Source organism: Miniopterus natalensis, chromosome 2 (genome assembly GCF_054644295.1).
Source record: "Miniopterus natalensis isolate mMinNat1 chromosome 2, mMinNat1.hap1, whole genome shotgun sequence".
Taxonomy (NCBI): Eukaryota; Metazoa; Chordata; class Mammalia; order Chiroptera; family Miniopteridae; genus Miniopterus; species Miniopterus natalensis.
In genome coordinates, this window is record NC_142082.1 from 107917063 (window position 1) to 107937707 (window position 20645).

The window sequence follows — 20645 nt, forward strand, 5'->3', positions numbered from 1 at the left end:
TGGGGCTCACCTCAGGGGCCGCCTCCAGCTTACATGCCTGCTTTCAGGTGGAACCAGCAGAAAGAGCTCTCCTCAAGTTTGTTGAACTTGACTTCTGAGATAGTGTGAGGTGTGCCCATGTAACCTGCCAGTCATTGGGTGGCTGTCATGACATGATCCACACACCTGACGCTGCTCAGGGAGAAGCAAAGCAGCTTGTGCCAGCTTCGCTTCCACAGTTGGAGAGCATCTGATTCAGCAGGCAGGGTATTATCTATGCATCTGGAAGACCAGGCTCTGCTGATTCTGATCCTTAGCTTGCCTGAGCAGGGAACTCTCAGCCCCGCAGGGAGTGGCAGAGCCAGAGACTGAGTATGAAGATCAGGAGACATGCCTGCAAAGTTCTCTGCATTGGGCTGACTCTGTTTATCGCCTATAGCCTCTTCCTGGTATTTTATACCAAGGTGACTTTACAAAAGTTATTTCTGGCTAGTGTCCAAGAGGAGCTTCGTTTGCCTCTATCTGAATGGAACGGGACAGTGAAAAAGAAACTCTCTGAATTAGAGTTGGATTTGCAGCATCTGAGTAAGTTCATAACGTGAACTCGGAGGGGATGGGGGTGGTGCACATGTGCCTGAGCTTAGGGACACTTAGAAGAAAGGGGTGTAGAGAAAAAACGGGTGAGAGGTCACGTTTTCATCTTTTAGTTGCTCAATTTAGCATCTGACATTGAATTCTATGCCTCCAAATGGGCAGTAAGTATTGAGAGTTAGTGGGAACCAGAGCAAACAGTTAAGGGGAGGAAGCAGGGTGTGTTGATGTGAGTGGTGTGTTTGTGTACACTTGCACACATTCATGATCACAAGTACATACATGCAAGCAGGGAGACTGAGGCTCAGACGAAGACTCCCAGGGAGGCTCAGGAATATCTAGGCACAGCCCCGACCTTGGCCTGTACATGGAGATGATGAAACCATACCTACCTGACCTCACACGGTTGTGAAATGCATGCAGACAGTGCTCTATAAACGGATGTGTGTCATATTTTAACTTCTTTCTTTTATTGAGGTATAATAGTTATATAACATCATATTAGTTTTAGGTGTACAGTGTAATAATTTGATACTTGTATTTACTGTGAAATGATCACCGTAGGTCTAGTTAACATCCACCACCACACAGTTACAAGTATTTGTTTCTTTGTGATGAGAACTTCTAAGATCTACTCTCTTAGCAACTTCAAATATACAAAGCGGTATTATTAACTGTAGTCACCATGCTGTACATTACATCCCATGACTTACTTATTTTATAAATGGAAGTTTGTACCTTTTGACCCCTTTCGCCCATTTCGCCCCCCCTCCCCCCACCTGTGGCAACTATCAATTTGTTCTCTGTATCTATGAGCTTGTTTCCCTTATTTTTTTTTTTTAGATTCACATATAAGTGAAATCAGTGCTATTTGTCTTTCTCTGTCTGACTAATTTCACTTAGCCTAGTGCCCTCAAGTCCACCAAATTTTAACCTGTTCACGTGAATTCTGGGGCTTGCTTTTGATTCTGGCTCTAACCCCTGAGTTTTGTGTCTCAGCGTCTGACTCCAGTGAGGGGAACAGCCATGTTCCCCGCCCCCCACATCCTTGTCACCACAGGGATCAAATGCTTGTGCCCCTGAGGGGAGGTCGAATGGACGGGCAGGGATGTGACAGCGAAGATGTGTGGGGTTATGTACGTGGGGCTGGAGGTGGGGAAAGTGTCTTTTCAAATGAAAACTGAAAATTGTCCGGGTTCAGGGCAGGGCAGAGGGGTAGAAGGAAGGACAGACATGAGGACAAAAAGGAAGAGAGGAAATCAGGAAAAGGGAGAGAGAAAAGGGGGACAGTAGAGGACTGAAGATTTGAGGACAGAAAAGGGGCTAATAACAAGAGTCCAGGGCAAGAGAATGAAAGAACATGTATGGAGACAAGACAGAGACAAGGCAAGTGATGGGACGGGGGCGGGGGGGCATCAGAGCGCACCTCAGGCCTCCTACATCTCCCCTCGTAGGGCCCATCACCTTTTATTGTGGTGTAATTTTCTGGAAGGCGCATTTCATAAGGGCTGCTTTCAAGGATGGCTCACAGAGTGTCCTTGCACTTTATCCCCTGGGTCTGGCACATGGAAATTAAATGGATGAGTAACTACATGAAGGAAGGTAGGAAAAAGAGAACAGAGGACAGGCAGGCCTGGAGGGAAGAGACAGGGGGTAAAGGAGTAGGTGACATAGAGACGGCATCGTAGCTCTGGAAGCCCTGGCTTTGAGCACAGCCGGCTGGGACGGACACTGACGTACAAATATGCCCAGTGTAGCTTCACTAAGAGGATGCCGGTGTACCTGGGCAGTCACCGTCACTCCTTTTTTAATGTGATTTTATTGATTTCAGAGAGAGGAAGGGAGGGGGGGAGGGAGAGAGAGACAGAAACATCAATGAGGAGAGAGTCGTCATTGATCAGCTGCCTCCTGCACGCCCCTGACTGGGGATGGAGCCCGCATCCCGGGCATGTGCCCTGACCGGGAATCGAACCGCGATCTCTTGGTTCATAGGTCCACGCTCAACCGCTGAGCCACAGCTGACTGGGCCCTGTCACTGCTTCATAGAGACCACAAGACTTTCTCACCCAACCCTGGCTCAGCCACGTCAGGCCTTAAAATAGCAGGAGTTCTGCCTACAGCCTGTTTTCCCTTCAGCTGGGAACATGTTCTACCTCCACAAGTCACCTGGAGCCACCGGGTGTACTTCCCTTTCCTTCTGCGCAGTGACCGGTTCCTCCTCCTCTTGTTATTTTTAATGCTCCTCACATTTTATTCACTTTAAAATGATGTGGTGTCAGGGACTCCCTACCACCTGAGGTGAATTTCAAAACATCTTCTGGACCCTGTTTCCAGATCACAAATGCTCTTGTTTCCTGAAGGGCTTCCTGAAATGAAGCCTGTTCAGTTAGGCAGCATCCTGGTTGCTCACTGCCTCCGAGAAGACCAGGGGATATCCTGTCAGTAAGGACGTTTAGGCAAATCATAGAAACTCTCACATAAAACAAACGCAACCACATGTCGATAATGCTATTCCTATTGGGGGAGGGTTTGATGACTCTTAACCAATTTTTTGGAACCTCCCCAGGGAGTCTTAAAGCCTTCACCAGAATGATGACCTCTCATTGGGTGTGTCCCCGTTGGATCCTGGAAAGTTTCAGTATAAGTCATGGGAATGGTCTATTCCCCTGGCTGGACTCTGCACTTACATCCTCAAATTGTTTAAACAATCTCTGACAGCAATGAATAAAAGAGAAAAATCAGATATCCCCCAAAGAGGAGCACAGGGAACTGAAGGAAACAGAGGACTCAAGGCTGCCCTGCGACCCCCACATGCTTAGTACAGAAGAGTTAGAATAAAAATCCCATTCGATTTGAAATGCTGTAAAAATTCTGCTCTCATTTTGATTTTCTACCTGAGCAAATATACAGGGTACTCACATGAGCCTTCTGTGAAAGACCCACCATTTATTTTTCTTTCTGAATTTTCTTTAATCCTCTTTACAAATTTGAAAAAAAATTTTTTTCCTTAAGCACTTCTGTAATTGCTTCTCTTTCCCCTTGGGCCACCTTCCAAACATGTCCTCCTCCCAGTTGCAGGACTTTCCTGCTCGGCTTTAAGGGGCTGTAAATGTAGCTGAAATTTGGCCCACATTCTGCTCACAAAGCCATGTGCTGTGGCCTGGGGCTGCATCTGCCCAGGGGAAACTCACACAAGGAGAGGTGCCCTGGGCAAGCTGGTGCCGCTTGGCTACAAGCATCCAAAAAAGGGGCGATTCTTCTTACTTGCAAGAATCTGCTGCATGGGCTACAGGTGACCCGGTCAGTCTGGTTGGAATTCAATATAGGTTTAAGGGAAGATTAGTGGGAACTAAGTGGGTCCCTCTGGTGGAGCATCTCAATTAAACCATTTTGGAATTTGCTGCTGAGGAATGTCAATCAATGTTGGACTTAGGCAATATTAATGGGCTGGAGGTTTGATCCGATTGCAGAAAGCAATCAGACAGCTATGGTAATAGCTTTTTGCCTTATTGTGTAAACCTGGCTGCCCTCTAGCGTTTCTTCTATTGGCCTCCCTGACAAGTTTCCCCACTCATTGCAGACTTTGCAACGGCTCCTTGTTCACAGTCTTTTTCTCTGCCCCAAATCCTGCTATCACCCTGGACCACTGCCATGTCCTGTGGATGACCCATTCCTCACCCCTGCGTCCCCATTTATACAGCCCATTACCTCCGTCCTGCCTCACGCTTCTATGCTGTATGTTGGACTTTGTCATCATCCAGAACTGCTCACCTGTGAAATGACAAATTCATGCTGTGTTGCTGATCACAACCTCACCACTGCAGCGTTCTCACTCAGTTTTTCTCTGTAATAATACCCTTTCTCCAACTTTTCTCTTGCCATGATCCACAACTCCGTTGCACACTTGTTCTGTTGCACCCTCCTAAGAACCCCCGACACTGTGTGAAATCAACTGGCCATCTTCTTTATGCCTTCACCCAAGGGCTGAGCACTGCTGGAAAAATTCCCATAACTGAGCCACTTCAAATTCACGGCCACACTTCAGGCAGCCTTCTCTTAGACTTTCAGAGCTCTGTGTTTCACGAATCAGTTCTCACCTCCATTTCTTATAACAATTTTTAAAGTTTTCCATTCCTCCCCGGCCGGGCCTGGCTCAGTGGTTGAGAGTCGACCTAGGATCCAGGCGATCAGGGTTCATTTCCCGGTCAGGGCACATGCCCGGGTTGCGGGCTTCATCCCCAGTCGGGGGCACGCAGGAGGCAGCCGATCAATGACTCTCTCATCATTGATGTTTCTATCTCTCTTCCTCCCTCTCCTTTCCTCTCTCTGAAATCAATAAAGATTTAAAAAATAAAAATAAAAATAAAGTTTTCCATTCCTCTCAATACCCTTCCTCGCCTCTCTCCCCACTCCGCAAGCAGAGGAAACAGAGCAACCAGAGAAAACTGAATAATAGCCAAATTTTATTGTGTGCCAGGCCCTGTCATAAGCATTTCACAGGTATCAATCCACATAGTTATCACAGCAGCTCTCTGAGGTACTTAGTAAATCTATGGCACCAAGAAGAGAAATATCCTGGCCAAGGTCACGTAGTTAGGAAGTGGATCCCTATGGTGGAGTATCACGTTCTGCTCACAAAGCCATGTGCTGTGGCCTGGGGCTGCATCTGCCCAGAGGAAATTCATACAAGGAAAGGTGCCCACACAAGGAAGGAGTAGCCACTGATAGTGTAGTGCAGTGCTTCTCAAATATTATTGTACAAAAGAATTACTCATTGATTTTGTTAAATTTGCAGATTTTGGCATCTTCTCCTACCCGTATCTGACCTTGAGATTCTGATTTAGTTGATTTGGGGATAAGCCTGGGTATTTGCATTTTAGAATAATCCAACATATGATTCTATGTCAGTGGTTATCGGGCCTTGTTCTGAAAGACGTTAGCTACTGTCAACGTATTTCTCAGATCATAGTTCCTGGAGGAAATTTGAAGGTGTGGACTCAGGATAGACAAGTTCTGATAGAGCTGAAAAGGAGGTGTGTTCTATCACATGCCTTGCCAGGACAGCCTGTCATGACTCTGACAAGTTCCCTTGACATGGCATCCTCTAGGACAAGAGTTTGTCATTTTTGGGGATTTAGAGAGGAAAACATTTCAATGAAATTTGAATGCAACGCTATGCCCAGGTAACTAAGGATTGGCTGAAATGTTTTCTCTCCTGCCCTTCATTTGCAGAAGAAAGTATGAAACTGGTTATGAAGCAACAAGAAAATTTGAACAACACACTGGAGGGGATGGAAGATGAACATCCTGTTCAAAAGGCAGTGGAAGCCAAGGCAAGTGAGACAAAGAAACCCAAACCCAGAGAGAAACTCTTCCCAGACTCACCGCTTTTCAAACAGTGGGGTGAGGATCTTTCTGAGGCCCAGCAGAAAAAGGCCAAGGACCTCTTCCGGAACTTTGGTTACAATGCTTACCTCAGTAACCGGCTGCCCCTGGACCGGGCCATCCCAGACACTCGGCATTCCAGGTAGGATGGGGCAAGGTTGGGCTTCCTAGGGACCTCACTTTAATTTGGGGATGAGCTTTGAGAGCAGTGAAAAGGCAAAGAATGAAAAGAGAGTGGAAGGAGTGGGAAATTGGCAGGGAAGGGTTCAGGGCATAGAAAGTTCTGGCAGGCTGACTGAGCAGACTTCTTGTTATTGTTGTTTTAAATTTTATTTTTCAATTACAGTTTACATTGAATATTATTTTGTATTAGTTTCATGTGTACAATATAGTGGTTTGACAATCACATGCTTTACAAAGTGGTCTCCCCCCAATATTTCCAGTACCCACCTGGCACCACACATAGTTATCACAATATTATTAATTATACTCTCTTTGCTGTACTTTACATCCCTGTGACTATTCTGTAACGACCCATTTGTATTTCTTAATTCCTTCACCTTTTCCACCCCCTCTGGCAACCATCATTCTGTTCTCTGTACCTATGAGTTTATGATTGTTTTGTTTGTTTATTTTGTTTTTTAGAACCCACATCTAAAGAAAATCATATAGTATTTGTCTCTCTCTGACTGACTTGTTTCACTTAGCATAATACCCTCTAGGTCCACCCATGCTATAACAAATAGTAAGATTTAATTATTCTTAATGGCCAAGTAACATTTCGTTATATATGTGTATGTACCACCTCTTTTTTATCCATTTGTCTCTTGATGGGCAGTTGGGTTGCTTCCATATCTTGGCCATTGTAAATAACACTGCAATGAACATAGGAGTGCATATAGTCTTTCAAATTGGTGTTTTGGGTTTCTTCGGATATACCCAGAAGTGGAATCAATGGGTCATAAGGCATCCTATTTTTAATATTTTTAAGGACTCTCCATACTCTTTTCTATAGTAGTTGCGCCAGTCTGCATTCCCACCAACAGGACATGAGGGGTCCCTTTTCTCCACATCCTTGCCAACACTTGTTGCTTTATTGATGATAGCCATTCTGACAGGTGTGAGGTGATATCTCATTGTGGTTCGTTTGTTTACTCATTTATAAAAACTTTCAGCCACAGTTTACATTCAATACCATTCTGCACCAGTTTCAGATGTATAGCAAAGTGGTCGGAAAACCATGCATTCTACAGAATGGTCCCCTGCTGCCCCAAGCACTCACCTGGCCCCATACTCCATTATATTGACATTATTGACTATATTCTTCATGCTGCAATCCACATCTCTGAGGCTATTCTGCAACTACCAATTTGTACTGCTTAATCCCTTCATTGTGGTTTTAATTTGCATTTCTCTGCTGATTAGTGATGTTGAACATCTTTTCATATGTCTCTTGGCCATCTGTATGTCCTGTTTGGAGAAGTGTCTATTCAGAACCTGTGCCCAATTTCTAATTGGATTGTTTGTTTGTTTTTGGTGTTGAGTTGAATGAATTCTTTATAAATTTTGGATATTAACCCCTTATCAGATGTATCATTGGTGAATATGTTCTCCCATTCAGTAGATTGTCTTTTCATTTTGTTGATGATGTCCTTTGCTATGCAAAACCTTTTTAGTTTGATGTACTCCCATTTGTTTATTTTTTCTTTTGTTTCTTTTGCCTGAGGAGATAAATCAGAAAAACTATTGCTCTGAGAAATGTCAGAGATTTTACTGCCTATGTTTTCTTGTAGGATTTTATGGTTTCGAATCTTACATTTGTCTTTAATCCATTTTGAGTTTATTCTTGTATATGGTGCAAGAAGGTGGTCTAGTTTCATTTTTTTTGCTTGTATCTGTCCAATTTTTCCAACACCATTTACTGAATAGATTATCTATACCCCATTGTATATTCTTGCCTTCTTTATCAAATATTAATTGACCATATCTGTATGGGTTTATTTCTGGGCTCTCTATTCTGTTCCATTGATCTATATGCCTGTTTTTATGCCAGTACCATGCTGTTTTGATTACTATAGCCTTGTAGTATAGTTTCACATCAGGTAGTATCATACCATCAACTTTGTTCTTCTTTCTCAAGATTACTTTGGCTATTAAGGGTTTTTTGTGGTTCTATTTAAATATTTGGATTATTTGTTCTAGTTCTGTGAAAAATGTCATTGGTATTTCAGTAGGAATTGCATTGAATCTATAGACTGCTTTGGGTAGTATGAACATTTTAATAATGTTAATTCTTCCTATTCACAAGCACAGTATATGCTTCCATTTATATATATATATATATATATATATTTTTTTTTAATGTTTGTGTTGATTTCAGAGAGAGGAAGGGAGAGAGAGAGAGATGGAAACATCAGTGATGAGATAGTCATTCATTGGCTGCCTCCTGCATGCCCCCTACTGGGATTCAAACTGTGACCTTCTGGTTCATAGGTTGATGCTCAACCACTGAGCCATGCCAGCTGGGCTATTTATATCTTCTTAAATTTCTTTTTATTTTATTTTATTATTTTTTAACTTTTGTTTAAAATATTACAAATGTCCGTTTTTCTCCTCAATGACCCATTCCATCCTACATTTCTTTCTTCAGTGTCTTATATGTCTTTTACACGTGTTTTACCTCCTTGGTTAAATTTATTCTTAGGTTTTTGGTCTTTTAAATATATCTTTATTGATTTCAGAGAGAGGAAGGGAGAGGGAGAGAGAGAGAAACATCAATGACGAGAGTCATTGATTGGCTGCATCCTGCATGTCCCCTATTGAGGATTGAGCCCACAAACCGGGCATGTGCCCCAACTGGGATCTCCTGGATCCTAGGTTGATTCTCAACCACTGAGGCACTCCCAGCAGGGCCCTAGGTATTTTTTTGGTGCAATTGTAAATGGGATTTTAAAAAATTTTTATTTTTAGTTTTCTTTTCTGGTAGTTCATTATTGGTAAATAAAAATGAAACCATTTTCTGAATATTTATTTAATATCCTGCTACTTTACTGAATTCACTTATTAGTTCCAGTCATTTTTTGGTAGAATATTTAGAGTTCTCTATATACAGTATCATGTGATCTGCAAATAATGGCAGTTTAACTTCTTCCTTTCCAATTTGGATGCCTTTTTTCTTTTTCTTGTCTGTTTGCTGTGGCTAGACTATGTTGAATAAGAGTGGTGCTAGTGGACATCCCCACTGAGTATGATGTTAGCTATAGGTTTGTCATACATGGCCTTTATTATGTTGAGGTATGTTCCCTCTACTCCCACTTGTATTTTCTAATTTCCCTTGTGATATTTTCCTTTGACTTAATAGTTATTTAGGAATGTGTTGTTTAATTTACACATATTTGTGTATTTTTCATTTTTTCTGTTTTTATCTCTAATGTCACTCTATTGTGATCAGAGAATCACAGTTTGTATGAATTTAATATTTTAAAATTTACTGAGACTTATTTTATGTTTTAGCATATATCTCTCTGGAGAATGTTACATGTGCAGTTGAAAATATACTGCTGATGTTGGGTAGAGTGTTGCATGGATAGTTTGTGGTGTTCTATGTCTTTCATTTCCTTGTTTATCTTCTGCCCGGAAAGTGGGGTATTAAATTGTCTATGACTCCCTTTAATTCTGTCAGTTTTTGTTTCATATATTTTGGGAATCGATAGGTGGCCTCCCATATGTGACCCAATGAGGGACCAACCCCACAACCTGATATGTGCCCTGACTGAGAATGGAACCCGCAACCTTTTGGTGTATGGGAAGATACTCCAAGCAACTGAGCAACCCGGCTAGGGCACTAGATATATATTTCTGATTGTTACATCTTCCTGATGGATTGATCCTTTTATCATTATAAAATCTCCTTTATCACTAGTTAACACTTTTATTTTAACATCTATTTTGTCTAATATTAGTATAACTACTCTAGCTTTCTTATTTTTGCTGTTTGCATGCTATATTCTCTACTTTCAATGTATTTATATCTTTTGGTCTAAAGTGTGTTTTCTGAAGACAACATATAGTTGGATCTTTTGAAAAAAATACAATCTGACAATCTCTACCTTTTGACTGGGTAGTTTAATTCATTCATATTTGTTTTTATTGATATAGTTGGATTTATGTCTGCCATTCTATTTTTTGTTTGCGTTTTTGATTTTGAGGATATATTTATTAAAGCTAAGGACAGTGAAACAAGAGAGGGCTTAGCATAGAAGAAGCAACAGGAGAGAGCCTAGGCTGGGCTGCTTTGCCTCTCTAGAAATGTTAAAGGAAAAAAAGGAGCCGAGGCAGGGCTGCTTTAGCTCAATGGGAAGAAAGAAGAGAGGGGGCCTTGGAGACAGGTTCATGGTGTTAGCCCAAACAAGCTGAGCTGAGCTGCCCTTGCCCATTACTCCCCTGATTGAAAGCCTCATGGAGTTTTGGAGATGCATGCTTGTGGGGCAAGGAGAGAGGGAAGGGGAAGGCATGGGGGTAATTTCAGGAGCGAGAGTGCACCCCCTTTTTTTTTTTTTTTTTTGCTTTTAGAGAGAGGAAGGGAGAGAGAGAGATGTGTGAGAGAAACATCGATCTGTTCCCTCCCCGCACTCGCCTGGTCTGGGGCTCAAACCTGAAACCTGGGCATGTGCCCTGATGGGGAATCAAACCCAAGACATTTCAGTGCACCTGAGGATGCTCCAACCCACTGAACCGCACCAACCAGGGCCCTATTTTTGTTTTTTAATACCTCACGTTTTTTTTCTTTAGTCCTCCTTGACTGCTTGTTTTCTTCATTAAGTTAATATTTTCTAATGCAACAGTAGAGTTCTTTTAATGATTTTTAGTATATTTTTATAGTTATTTTTTTAAATTGTTCAGAATATTACAGATGTCCCCTTTTCTCCACATAGACCTCTTCCACCCTGGACCGACCCCCCTCTCCAGTCCCTCTGCACTCTCCCTCCTGAAATTACCCCCTCTCCACACCATTGTCTGTGTCCTTGGGTTATGCATATATGCATATATATTTTTTGGTTGATCTCTCCCCCCCACCATCTTCCTCTGAGATTTGTCAGTCTGATCCATGCTTCCATGTCACTCAATCTATTTTGTTCATCAGTTTATTAAATTCTTTAGATTCCACATACAAGTGAGATCATGTGATGTTTGTCTTTCTCTGCCTGGCTTATTTCACTTAGCATAATATTCTCCAGGTTTATCCATACTGTCCCAAAGGGTACGAGATCCTTCTTCTTTACAGCTGCGTAGTATTCCATGGTGTAAATGTTCCACAGCTTTTTTATCCACTCATCTACTGATGGGCACTTGGACTGTTTCCAGATCTTAGCTGTTGTAAACTGTGCTGCTATGAACATAGGGGTGCATATATTCTTTCTGATTAGCGTTTCCAGATTCCTAGGATATATTCCTAGAAGTAGGATCACTGGGTCAAATGACAGCTGTACTTTTAATTTTTTCAGGAAATTCCACACTGTTTTCCATAGTGGCTGCAGCAGTCTGCATTCCCACCAGCAGTGTACCAAGGTTCCCCTTTCTCCACATCCTCGCCAGCACATGTCATTTGTAGATTTGACAGCCATTCTGACAGGTGTGAAGTGATACCTCATTGTGGTTTTAATTTGCATCTTTCTGATGATTAGTGACTTTGAGCATTTTTTCATATGTCTCTTGGCCATCTGTATGTCCTCTTTGGAGAAGTGTCTATTTAGGTCCTTTGCCCATTTTTTAATTGGATTGTTTGTCTCTCCCTGGTTGAGTTGTATGAGTTCTTTGTACACTTTGGAAATTAGCTCTTATCAGATACAACCTTGGAAAATATGTTCTCTCATACCGTGGGGTTCCTTTGTATTTTGAGGCTGTTTTCTTTTGCTGTGCAGAAGCTTTTTAGTTTGATGTAGTCCCATTTGTTTATTTTTTCTTTAGTTTCTCTTGCCCTAGGAGATGTATCAGTGAAAATTCCACTACATGAGATGTCTGTGTCTTTACTGCCTATGTTTTCTTCCAGAATTTTTATGGTTTTGTGACTTACATTTAAGTCTTTTATCCATTTTGAATTTATTCTTTTTTTTTTTTTTTAAAGACAATGGTACCACTCTTTTTTTTTTTTTTAATATATCTTTATTGATTTGAGAGAGAGGAAAGGAGAGGGAGAGAGAGAGAGAGATAGAAACATCAATGATGAGAGAATCATTGATCGAGCCTGCAACCTGGGCATGTGCCCTGACCGGGAATCTAACCCCGATCGCTTGGATCCTAGGTCGACGCTCAACCGCTGAGCCATGCCCGGCCAGGCAAATTTATTCTTGTGTATGGAGTAAGTTGGTGATCTAGTTTCTTTTTTTTTTTTTTTGCATGTACCTGTCCAATTTTCCCAGCACTATTTATTGAAGAGACTGTCTTCTCACCATTGTATGTTCTTGCCTCCTTTGTCAAATATTAACTGACCATAATGGCTTGGGTCTATTTCTGGGGTCTCTGTTCTGTTCCATTTATCTATGTGTCTGTTGTTGTACCAATACCAGACTATTTTGATTACAATGGCTTTGTAGTATAGTTTGATGTCTGGTAAAGTGATACTTCCCACTCTGTTACTCTTTCTCAAGGTGGCTGCGGCCTTTTTTGTTTCCATATAAATTTTTGAAATATTTGTTCTAGCTCTGTGAAATATGCTGTTGATATTTTAATAGGAATTGCATTGAATCTATAGATTGCTTTGGGTACTATGGACATTTTGATGATATTAATTCTTCCAATCCATGAACATGCTATCTTCTTCCACTTGTTTATATCTTCCTCATTTTTTTTTTTCAGTGTCCTGTAGTTTTCCGAGTACAGGCCTTTTACATCCTTGGTTAAGTTTATTTCTAGGTATCTAATTTTTTTTAGTTGCAATGATAAATGGGATTGTTTTTTTAGTTTCTCCTTCTGATAGTTCATTGTTGGTGTATAAAAATGCTGTTGATTTCCAGATATTAATGTTGTACCCAGCTACCTTGCCGAATTCATTTATCAAATCTAGTAGTACTTTGGTGAAGTTTTTAGGGTTTTCTATGTACAATATCATGTCATCTGCAAATAATGACAGTTTTACTTCCTCCTTTCCAATTTGGATGCCTTTTATGTTTTCTTCCTGTCTGATGGCTGTGGCAAGAACTTCCAGTACTATGTTGAATAAGAGTGGTGAAAGTGGACAACCCTGTCCTGTTCCTGTTTTCAAGGGAAATAGTTGTAGCTTTTCACCATTGAATATTATTGTTGGCTGTAGGTTTGTTGTATATGACCTTTATTATGTTGAGGTATGATCCCTCTATTCCCACTTTGCTGAGAGCTTTTACCAGAAATGGGTGCTGGATTTTGTTGAATGGCTTTCCCACATCTATTGATATGATCATATGATTTTTTTCCTTCATTTTGCTTATGTGATATATCACATTTATTGATTTGCAAATAATATACCAGCCTTGCATCTCTGGAATAAATCCCACTTGGTTGTGGTATATGATCTTTTTAATGTATTGCTGGATCTGGTTTGCTAGTATTTTGTTGAGGATTTTAGCATCTATCTTCATCAGGGATATTGGCCTGTAATTTTCTTTCTTTATAGTGTCTTTATGTGGTTTTGGGATTAGGATGATGCTGGCCTCATAAAAAGAGTTTGGGAGTTTTCCCTCCTCTTGAATTTTCTGGAATAGTTTGAATAGAATAGGTGTTAATTCTTCTTTGAATGTTTGCTAAAACTCGCCTGTAAATCCATCTGGTCCAGAACTTTAGTTTGCTGGGAGTTTTTTTATTTTATTACTGCTTCAATTTCATTAGTTGTTAATGGCCTATTCAGGTTTTCTGCCTCTTCTTGATTCAGCTTTGGAAAGTTGTATACTTCTAGGAATTTGTCCATTTCCCCCATGTTGTCCAGTTTATTGGCATATAGATGCTTATAGTATTTTCTTACAATCTTTTGTATTTCTGTTGAGTCAGCTGTTATATTGCCTCTTTCATTTCTGATTTTATTTATTTGGGTCCGCTATCTTTGTTTCTTGATGAGTCTGGCTAAAGGTGCATCAGCCTTATTTATCTTTTCAAAGAACCATTTTGAACCATTTTGATTTTTGTATTTTTTTTTAGTTTCTATGTCATGAATTGCTGCTCTGGTCTTTATTATTTCCTTCCTTCTACTTCCTCAGGGTTTTTCGTGTGGTTCTCGTTCTAGTTCTTTTAGTTGCTGTGTTTGATGGCTCATTAGAGCTTCTTCTTGTTTCTTGAGATAGGCCTGTAATGCTATGAATTTTCCTCTCAGGACTGCTTTCGCCGTGTCCCATAGATTTTGGGTTGTTGTCTGTTTATTTTCATTTGTTTCCGTGAAGTGTTTGATTTCTTCCTTGATCTCATTGGTAACCAATTCATTGTTTAATAACGTGCTATTTAGAGTCCATGTGTCTGAATATTTTTGAGTTTTTTTATAGTGGTTGATTTCTAGTTTCATGGTATTGTGATCCTAGAAGATGCTTGATCTGATTTCAGTCTTCTTGAATTTGTAGAGACTTGCCTTGTGCCCTAACATGTGGTCTATTTTTGAGAATATTTCATGTGCACTTGAGAAGAATGTGTATTCTGCTGCTTTGGGATGAAATGTTCTGTAAATGTGAATTAAATCTATTAGGTCTAGTGAGTCATTTAAGGTCTGTGTTTCCCTGTTGATTTTTTGTCTTGATAATCTGTCTAATGCTGACAGTGGGGTGTTAAAGTCCCCCACTATCATTGTGCTGCTGTCAATCTCCCCCTTAAAGTCGATCAAGAAGTTTTTTTTATTTTTAGGTGCTCCTATATTGGGTGCATAAGTTTTTATAACGGTTATTACCTCCTGTTGGATGGATCCCTTTAGTATTATGTAGTGACCATCTTTGTCTCTTGTTATGGTCTTTATTTTGAAGTCTATTTTGTCAGAAGTAAGTATTGCTACTCCAGCTTTCTTTTCCCTTTCTATTTGTGTGGGATATTTTCTTCCAGCCCTTCACTTTTAGCCTGTGTGAATCTTTTGCTCTCAGGTGGGTCTCTTGTAGACAGCATATACTTGGGTCCTGTTTTCTTATCCATTCAGCTACTCTAGGTCTTTTGATTGGACCATTTATTCCACTTACATTTAAGGTTACTATTGATATATATTTATTTATTGCCATTTTCCCCCTTTATGCTGGTGTACCTTTCTCTCATTATTCCTTCTTTTTCTTAGAGCAGTCCTTTTAGCATTTCTTGCAATGCTGGTTTGGTGGTACTGAACTCCTTTAGCCTTTTTTTTTGTCTGGGAAGCTCTTTATTTCACCTTCAATTTTAAATGATAGCCTTGCTGGATAAAGCAATCTTGGTTACATGTTCTTGTTTTTCACTACTTTGAGAACTTCATGCCACACTCCCCTTCTGGCCTGGAGAGTTTCTGTTGAGAGATCTGATGTCAGCATTATGGGGGTTCCCTTGTAGGTCACTGCTTGTCTCTCTCTTGCAGCCCTTAATATTCTTCCTTTGTCTTTGACATTTGCCACTTTAATTATGGTGTGTCTTGGAGTGGGTCTCTTTGGGTCCTTCTTGTTTGGAACCCTCTGTGCTTCTTGAACTTGTGTGGCTTTCTCTATTGCCAGCATAGGGAAGTTTTCTGTCATAATTTCTTCCACTAAGTTCTCTATCCCTTGCTCTCTTTCCTCCCCCTCTGGCATTCCTATAATGAGAATGTTGTTTCCCTTCATGTTGTCCCACAGCTCCCTTAGACTGTGCTCATGCTTTTTAAGTGATTTTTCTTTTCGCTGCTCTGATTGAGTGATTTTTTTTCTCCCTTGTCTTCTAAGTCACTTATTCTCTGCTTCATTAAACCTGCTTTTAATTCCTTTCAGTGTATTTTTGATATCAGATACAGCATTCTTTATTTCTGTCTGATTTTTGTTTATGTTATATATCTCCATTTTTGTGTTTTCACTAAGGTCCTCACTAAGGCACCTTACCATCTGGTGCCTTGTTCTTCTCATTAATTTCTTTGAGTATCTTTATAATCATTACTCTGAACTCTTTCTGATAACTTGCTTAACTCCATCTCATCAAAGTCTTTTTCTGGTGATTTTTCCTTTTCTTTAATTTGGGGGTTGTTTCTTTGTCTCCCCATTTTGGTGGCTCTTTGAGTCTATATATTAGATATATTTGCTGTCTCCCAATCTTATGGGGATGGATTTTGTACTGTGAGTCCAGTGGAGCCCAGAGGTGTGTTTTCCTTATACTTCTGAGCTCTTTGCTCTATGTGTGCCCCTTTTGTGAGTGTCCCTTTTGTGGGTTCTTTGGGTTCTTTTGTTGTGGTTGGGTCTAGATTGTTGTTGAACAGTCCTTTGGAGGACTCTCTTCTCAGGTTGGCTAACTGTGTGTCTCAGCCTCAACCTCATTGTGTAAACTGTTGTATGGGTGCTGGCAAGGCGGGACAATACACAACTAAACTTCCAGGACACAAGGGGTATCTTACAAAATATCTTGACAATCTCAATGAAAACAACCCAAATGAAAATAGTACTGAGGGAGTGAAGGGAGAACACAAATTCTAGAGGGGAAAAAAAGGTTAAAAAAAGAGAGAAAGACAAGTAAAGCTTAGAGAGGGAAAAGTATGTTGTTGGTAATAGTGACAAAAATTTAGAAAATAATAATAATAAACTAAGCTAAAATGTAAAAAATAGAGAAACTACTGGAAGATAAAAGAGGCAGAGAAAAGATTCTGAAAGAAGGGCCAGCAAAAAATTAAGGGAGATAACAGGAATAGGATAATAGTTGAAAATGAAAAAATAAAAATACAGTAAAGAGAGTAACAGAAACTAATGATCAAACAAAAAGACAGGAAGACAGAAGGGAGAAAAACAAAAGAAAGAAAAGAAGAAGAGGGGAAAAAAAGTTATGACAATGGGGATTGAGAGGAGAGAGAGAGATAGAGCTAGGGCAAGGAGGGAGTCCAATAAGATATTTGCAGGAAACTGTAGAGAAAAGCAGTACACTTGGTTATAATGATAAAGTCCCAGCAATTAAGCAGGGAATATCAAGAAAATCTTGTAGTACAAGCAAGGATAAAACAAAACAAAGCAAATATGCAAAACAAAACAAAGAAGCAAAACCAAAAACAAGTTAAGCAAAATTTCTTTAAAAAAAAAATAAAATTAAAAATTAAAAAAATTTAAACAAACAAACAAAAAACCCCCAAAACTATAAAATTTAAAAAGAACAGAAAAAAAATTTCCCCCCACCTTTCTCAAAAAAAAAAAAAAAAAAAGTCAATCCAGTGAGTTTCTTCTGGGCAGCTTATGTTGTCTGAGACTCTCTGCTTTGTGTGTTGATTTCTGTTTTCCTGGGAAGTACATGTGTATCAGCCAATGTGAAGAGCTGTCTAGGTTTGGCTCTGGTGTCCTTAGGTAGTTGGTTGATCTGAGGCTCTCTGTGGGCCTCCTCCTCTTGTCAACTATTTGCAACCTTGTAGTTGCCTGGTCTTACTCCAGAGTCTTCTGTAGAGTCTTTAGGGTTCAGGATGGCTAGTGTAGCTTGGGATAACACTCCCTTTACTTAGAGGTTTCCCTGTCAAGCACTCATTGTGAAGGAGTTAGTCTCTGCTCCACCACCAGCTCCTCTGTCTCTACCCTCTCCTCGGATTCTATTTCCCCATGCACTGGCCTGCTGTAGTCTCAGATTGATTTCAGTCTGTTGTCTTTTCTGTATGGGCCATTTGGCTCAGTGGGTTTGATTAAAAAACATTCCAATGAGCCCTTTGCCTGCCCAGCCCCCAGCAGGGGTTTTCAGCTTTTCCTCCAGTTCCCAAACAACAGTCCCTTCGTGTCTTATTCTTGTAATATCCTCCTGTGAGCTGTTCCCTTTCCCCTCAGGACTGTGCCTTGTGGGGGATATCTGGGGCTTCAGTGAGCTGAACCAGCTCCTTTCCTGTTGGGGGTGGTGCTCCCAGGCTGCAGGAGAGGCCGGCGTGATCTGCTGCTCCTCCCTTCCCAGATATGGTTGGCTGGCCTCACCAGGTGCACCCCTCAAACAGTCTACTATGCAGACCCAAATTCCAGCTTCCACTGGTGTGTTTGCCCAATGCAAGCTGGGAAGGTGGGAGCCAGTTCAGCGATCAAAAACTCAAAAATGCACAAAGCAACACATAAGCAGAGAGTCCGCCCTGCAAGGTCCTGCTGCCTGCGCACCAAGGCACCCCACAGGAGGGGACCCAAAGTCAGTTCCATGCAGTTCCCTGCACCCCTGATCTCAGTAAAGCTGGGGCGGCTCCATGCATGCCACCATGGCACCCCTCAGGGCTGGTCCAAAATCCCAGAGTCTCCCCATTGGGAGCTCAGAGAGGGAGGGCCCTCTTCCCCTTCCCCATGCCACACAGATTAAATGCTTTCTGGGGCTCAATACAATGCCTTACAGGAAGGCAGAGGGTACCTGTGTGTGGCTGCTCAGTGCAGACCTCTGGTCCCTTACTACTCGGGCACCACACACTTTGGGGCAGCCTTTCCTATGGTCAGTGCTGCCATCAGAAGCTTTGTTTCACTAGGAAAATGCCATCCTCTCCTGGTGGGCACACTGCTCCCTTGGATCCCTCTGCCCTCCGTGTGGGCACACTGCTCCCCTCTCCTCCACTCCGGGTGTGGGATCCCCACTTTTGGATGCCAGTCTGAACTCCCAAGGGGAGTGAACTTTGCAGCCTCTAAGCCTCGGGGCTCATAGCCCAGCACAGGCTTCAGGGAGGACTCCCCCTTTCTTCTCCTCCCCTCTCTTACAAGACTCTATGAAGTTTCTTCAGTGCTCCCTATTTGCAATATGTCCACTTAGGTATATTTCTCTGTTTTTTCCAAGCTGGTTACGTAGTATTTTAGGAATAAATTGAGCCTGTGGCTGGGAGCAGGGGCACTCTCCTTCTTCTCACAGTGCCACCATCTTCCCTCCCTCATTAAAAAAACCTCCAGCATATTATTGATAACAGATATAGTATTCTTTATTTCTGCCTGGTTCTTATTTATCATATCTAGCTCTTTTTTCATGTATTCACTAAGATCCTGGACCTTTCCATTGTCTTGTGGTTCTCATTAATTTCCTTGAGCAACTTTATAACCATTACTCTGAACTCTATTTCTGATAATTTGCTTAACTCCATCTCATCAAAGTCTTTTTCTGGTGATTTTTCCTTTTCTTTAGTTTGAGGGTTGTTTCTTTGTTTTCTCATTTTAGTAACTCTTAGTATTTGCATATTAGATATATTTGCTGTCTCCCAGTCTTGTGAGGGTGGGATTTTGTAGTGTATGTCCAGTGGAGCCCAGAGGTGTGTTTTCCTTACACTTCTGAGCTATTTACTCTAGGCTTGTCCCTTTTGTGGGTGTCCCTTTTGTGGGTTCTTTGGGCTCTCTTGTTGTGATTGAGTCTAGATTGTTGTTGACCCATTCTTGGGAAGACTCTCCTCTCAGGTTAGCTAACTGTGTGGCTCAGCCACAACCACGTTGTGTAAGTTGTTGTAGAGGTGCTGGCAAGGAAAAACAAAACACAACGAAACTGCCACGATACAAGCAGTATCTTACAAAATATCCTGACAATCACAATGAAAACATCCCTAGAGAAAGTAGAATTGGGAGAGTGAAGCGAGGACACAAATACTAAGGCAAATATATATATATATACATATACATAGAGAGAGAGAGAGAGAGAGAGACGGGGGGGGAAGAAAGAAGGATATTATTGCTAATAGTAAAGAAAAATTAAAAAGAAATAATAAAATAAAAGTACAACATAGAGAGGCTGCTGGGAGATAAAAGGGGTAGAGAAAAGATTCTGAAAGAAGGGAGAGAAAAAAATTAAGGGTAGAGAGTAGGAATAGAAAAATAGTTGAAAAATAAAAAATAAAAATAAAGAGACAAACAGCAACAAACAAACAAAAAGACAGGAAGACAGAGAAAAAAAGGAGAGAAAAAGAAAAAAAAGTTATACCAATGGAACAAGAAGAGAGAGAAGGATAAAGCAAGGGCAGGGAAGGAGTCCAATAAGAGATATGGGGGAAACAATAGAGAAATGCAGTAAACTTTTTGGTTATAATAATATTCCAGCAATAAAGCAGAGAATATCAAGAAAATCTTGATACTAGAACAAAAAACAAAACAAAGCAAAAAGAGAAAAACAAGCAAAGCAAAACAAATTTTTAAAAAATTAATTAAAAACAATTAAAAAATTTAAAAAGAAATTTAAAAAAAGAGAAAGTCATGTGAGTTTCATCTGGGCACCTTATGTTGTCTGAGGCTCACTGTTTTGTGTGCTGATTTCAGTTCTCCTGGGAGATATTTGTTGTCTGCCAATGTCAGGAGCTGTGTAGGCTTGGCTCTGGTGTCCTTAGGTAGTTGGTTCATCTGAGGCTCTCTGTGGACCACCTCTACCTGTCAGCTATTTTGTCTCCTCTTTATGATTGCCTGGTCTTATTCCAGAGTCTTTTGAAGAGTCTTTAAGGTGCAGGCTGTCTTGGAATATTGCTCCCCTTACTTAGAGGTTTCACTGTGGGGGAGTTAGTCCCTGCTTCAAAGCCAACTCCTCAGTCTCTATCCTCTAATTTTAGATCCCCATACACTGGCCTGCTGCAGTTTCAGAATGAATTCAGTCTGTTG

The 20645-nt window shown here is 40.9% G+C and overlaps 1 protein-coding gene across 1 annotated transcript in view; it reads left to right on the forward strand.

Moving 5' to 3' along the window:
- Positions 1-353: 353 nt before the first annotated feature.
- GALNT8 (polypeptide N-acetylgalactosaminyltransferase 8) overlaps positions 354-20645 on the forward strand; it is a 57796-nt gene continuing 37504 nt past the window's right edge. The window contains exons 1-2 of the mRNA XM_016215218.2: positions 354-564; positions 5803-6097. Coding sequence (XP_016070704.2) covers positions 354-564; positions 5803-6097 — 506 coding nt within the window. The remainder of the gene's footprint in view (positions 565-5802; positions 6098-20645) is intronic.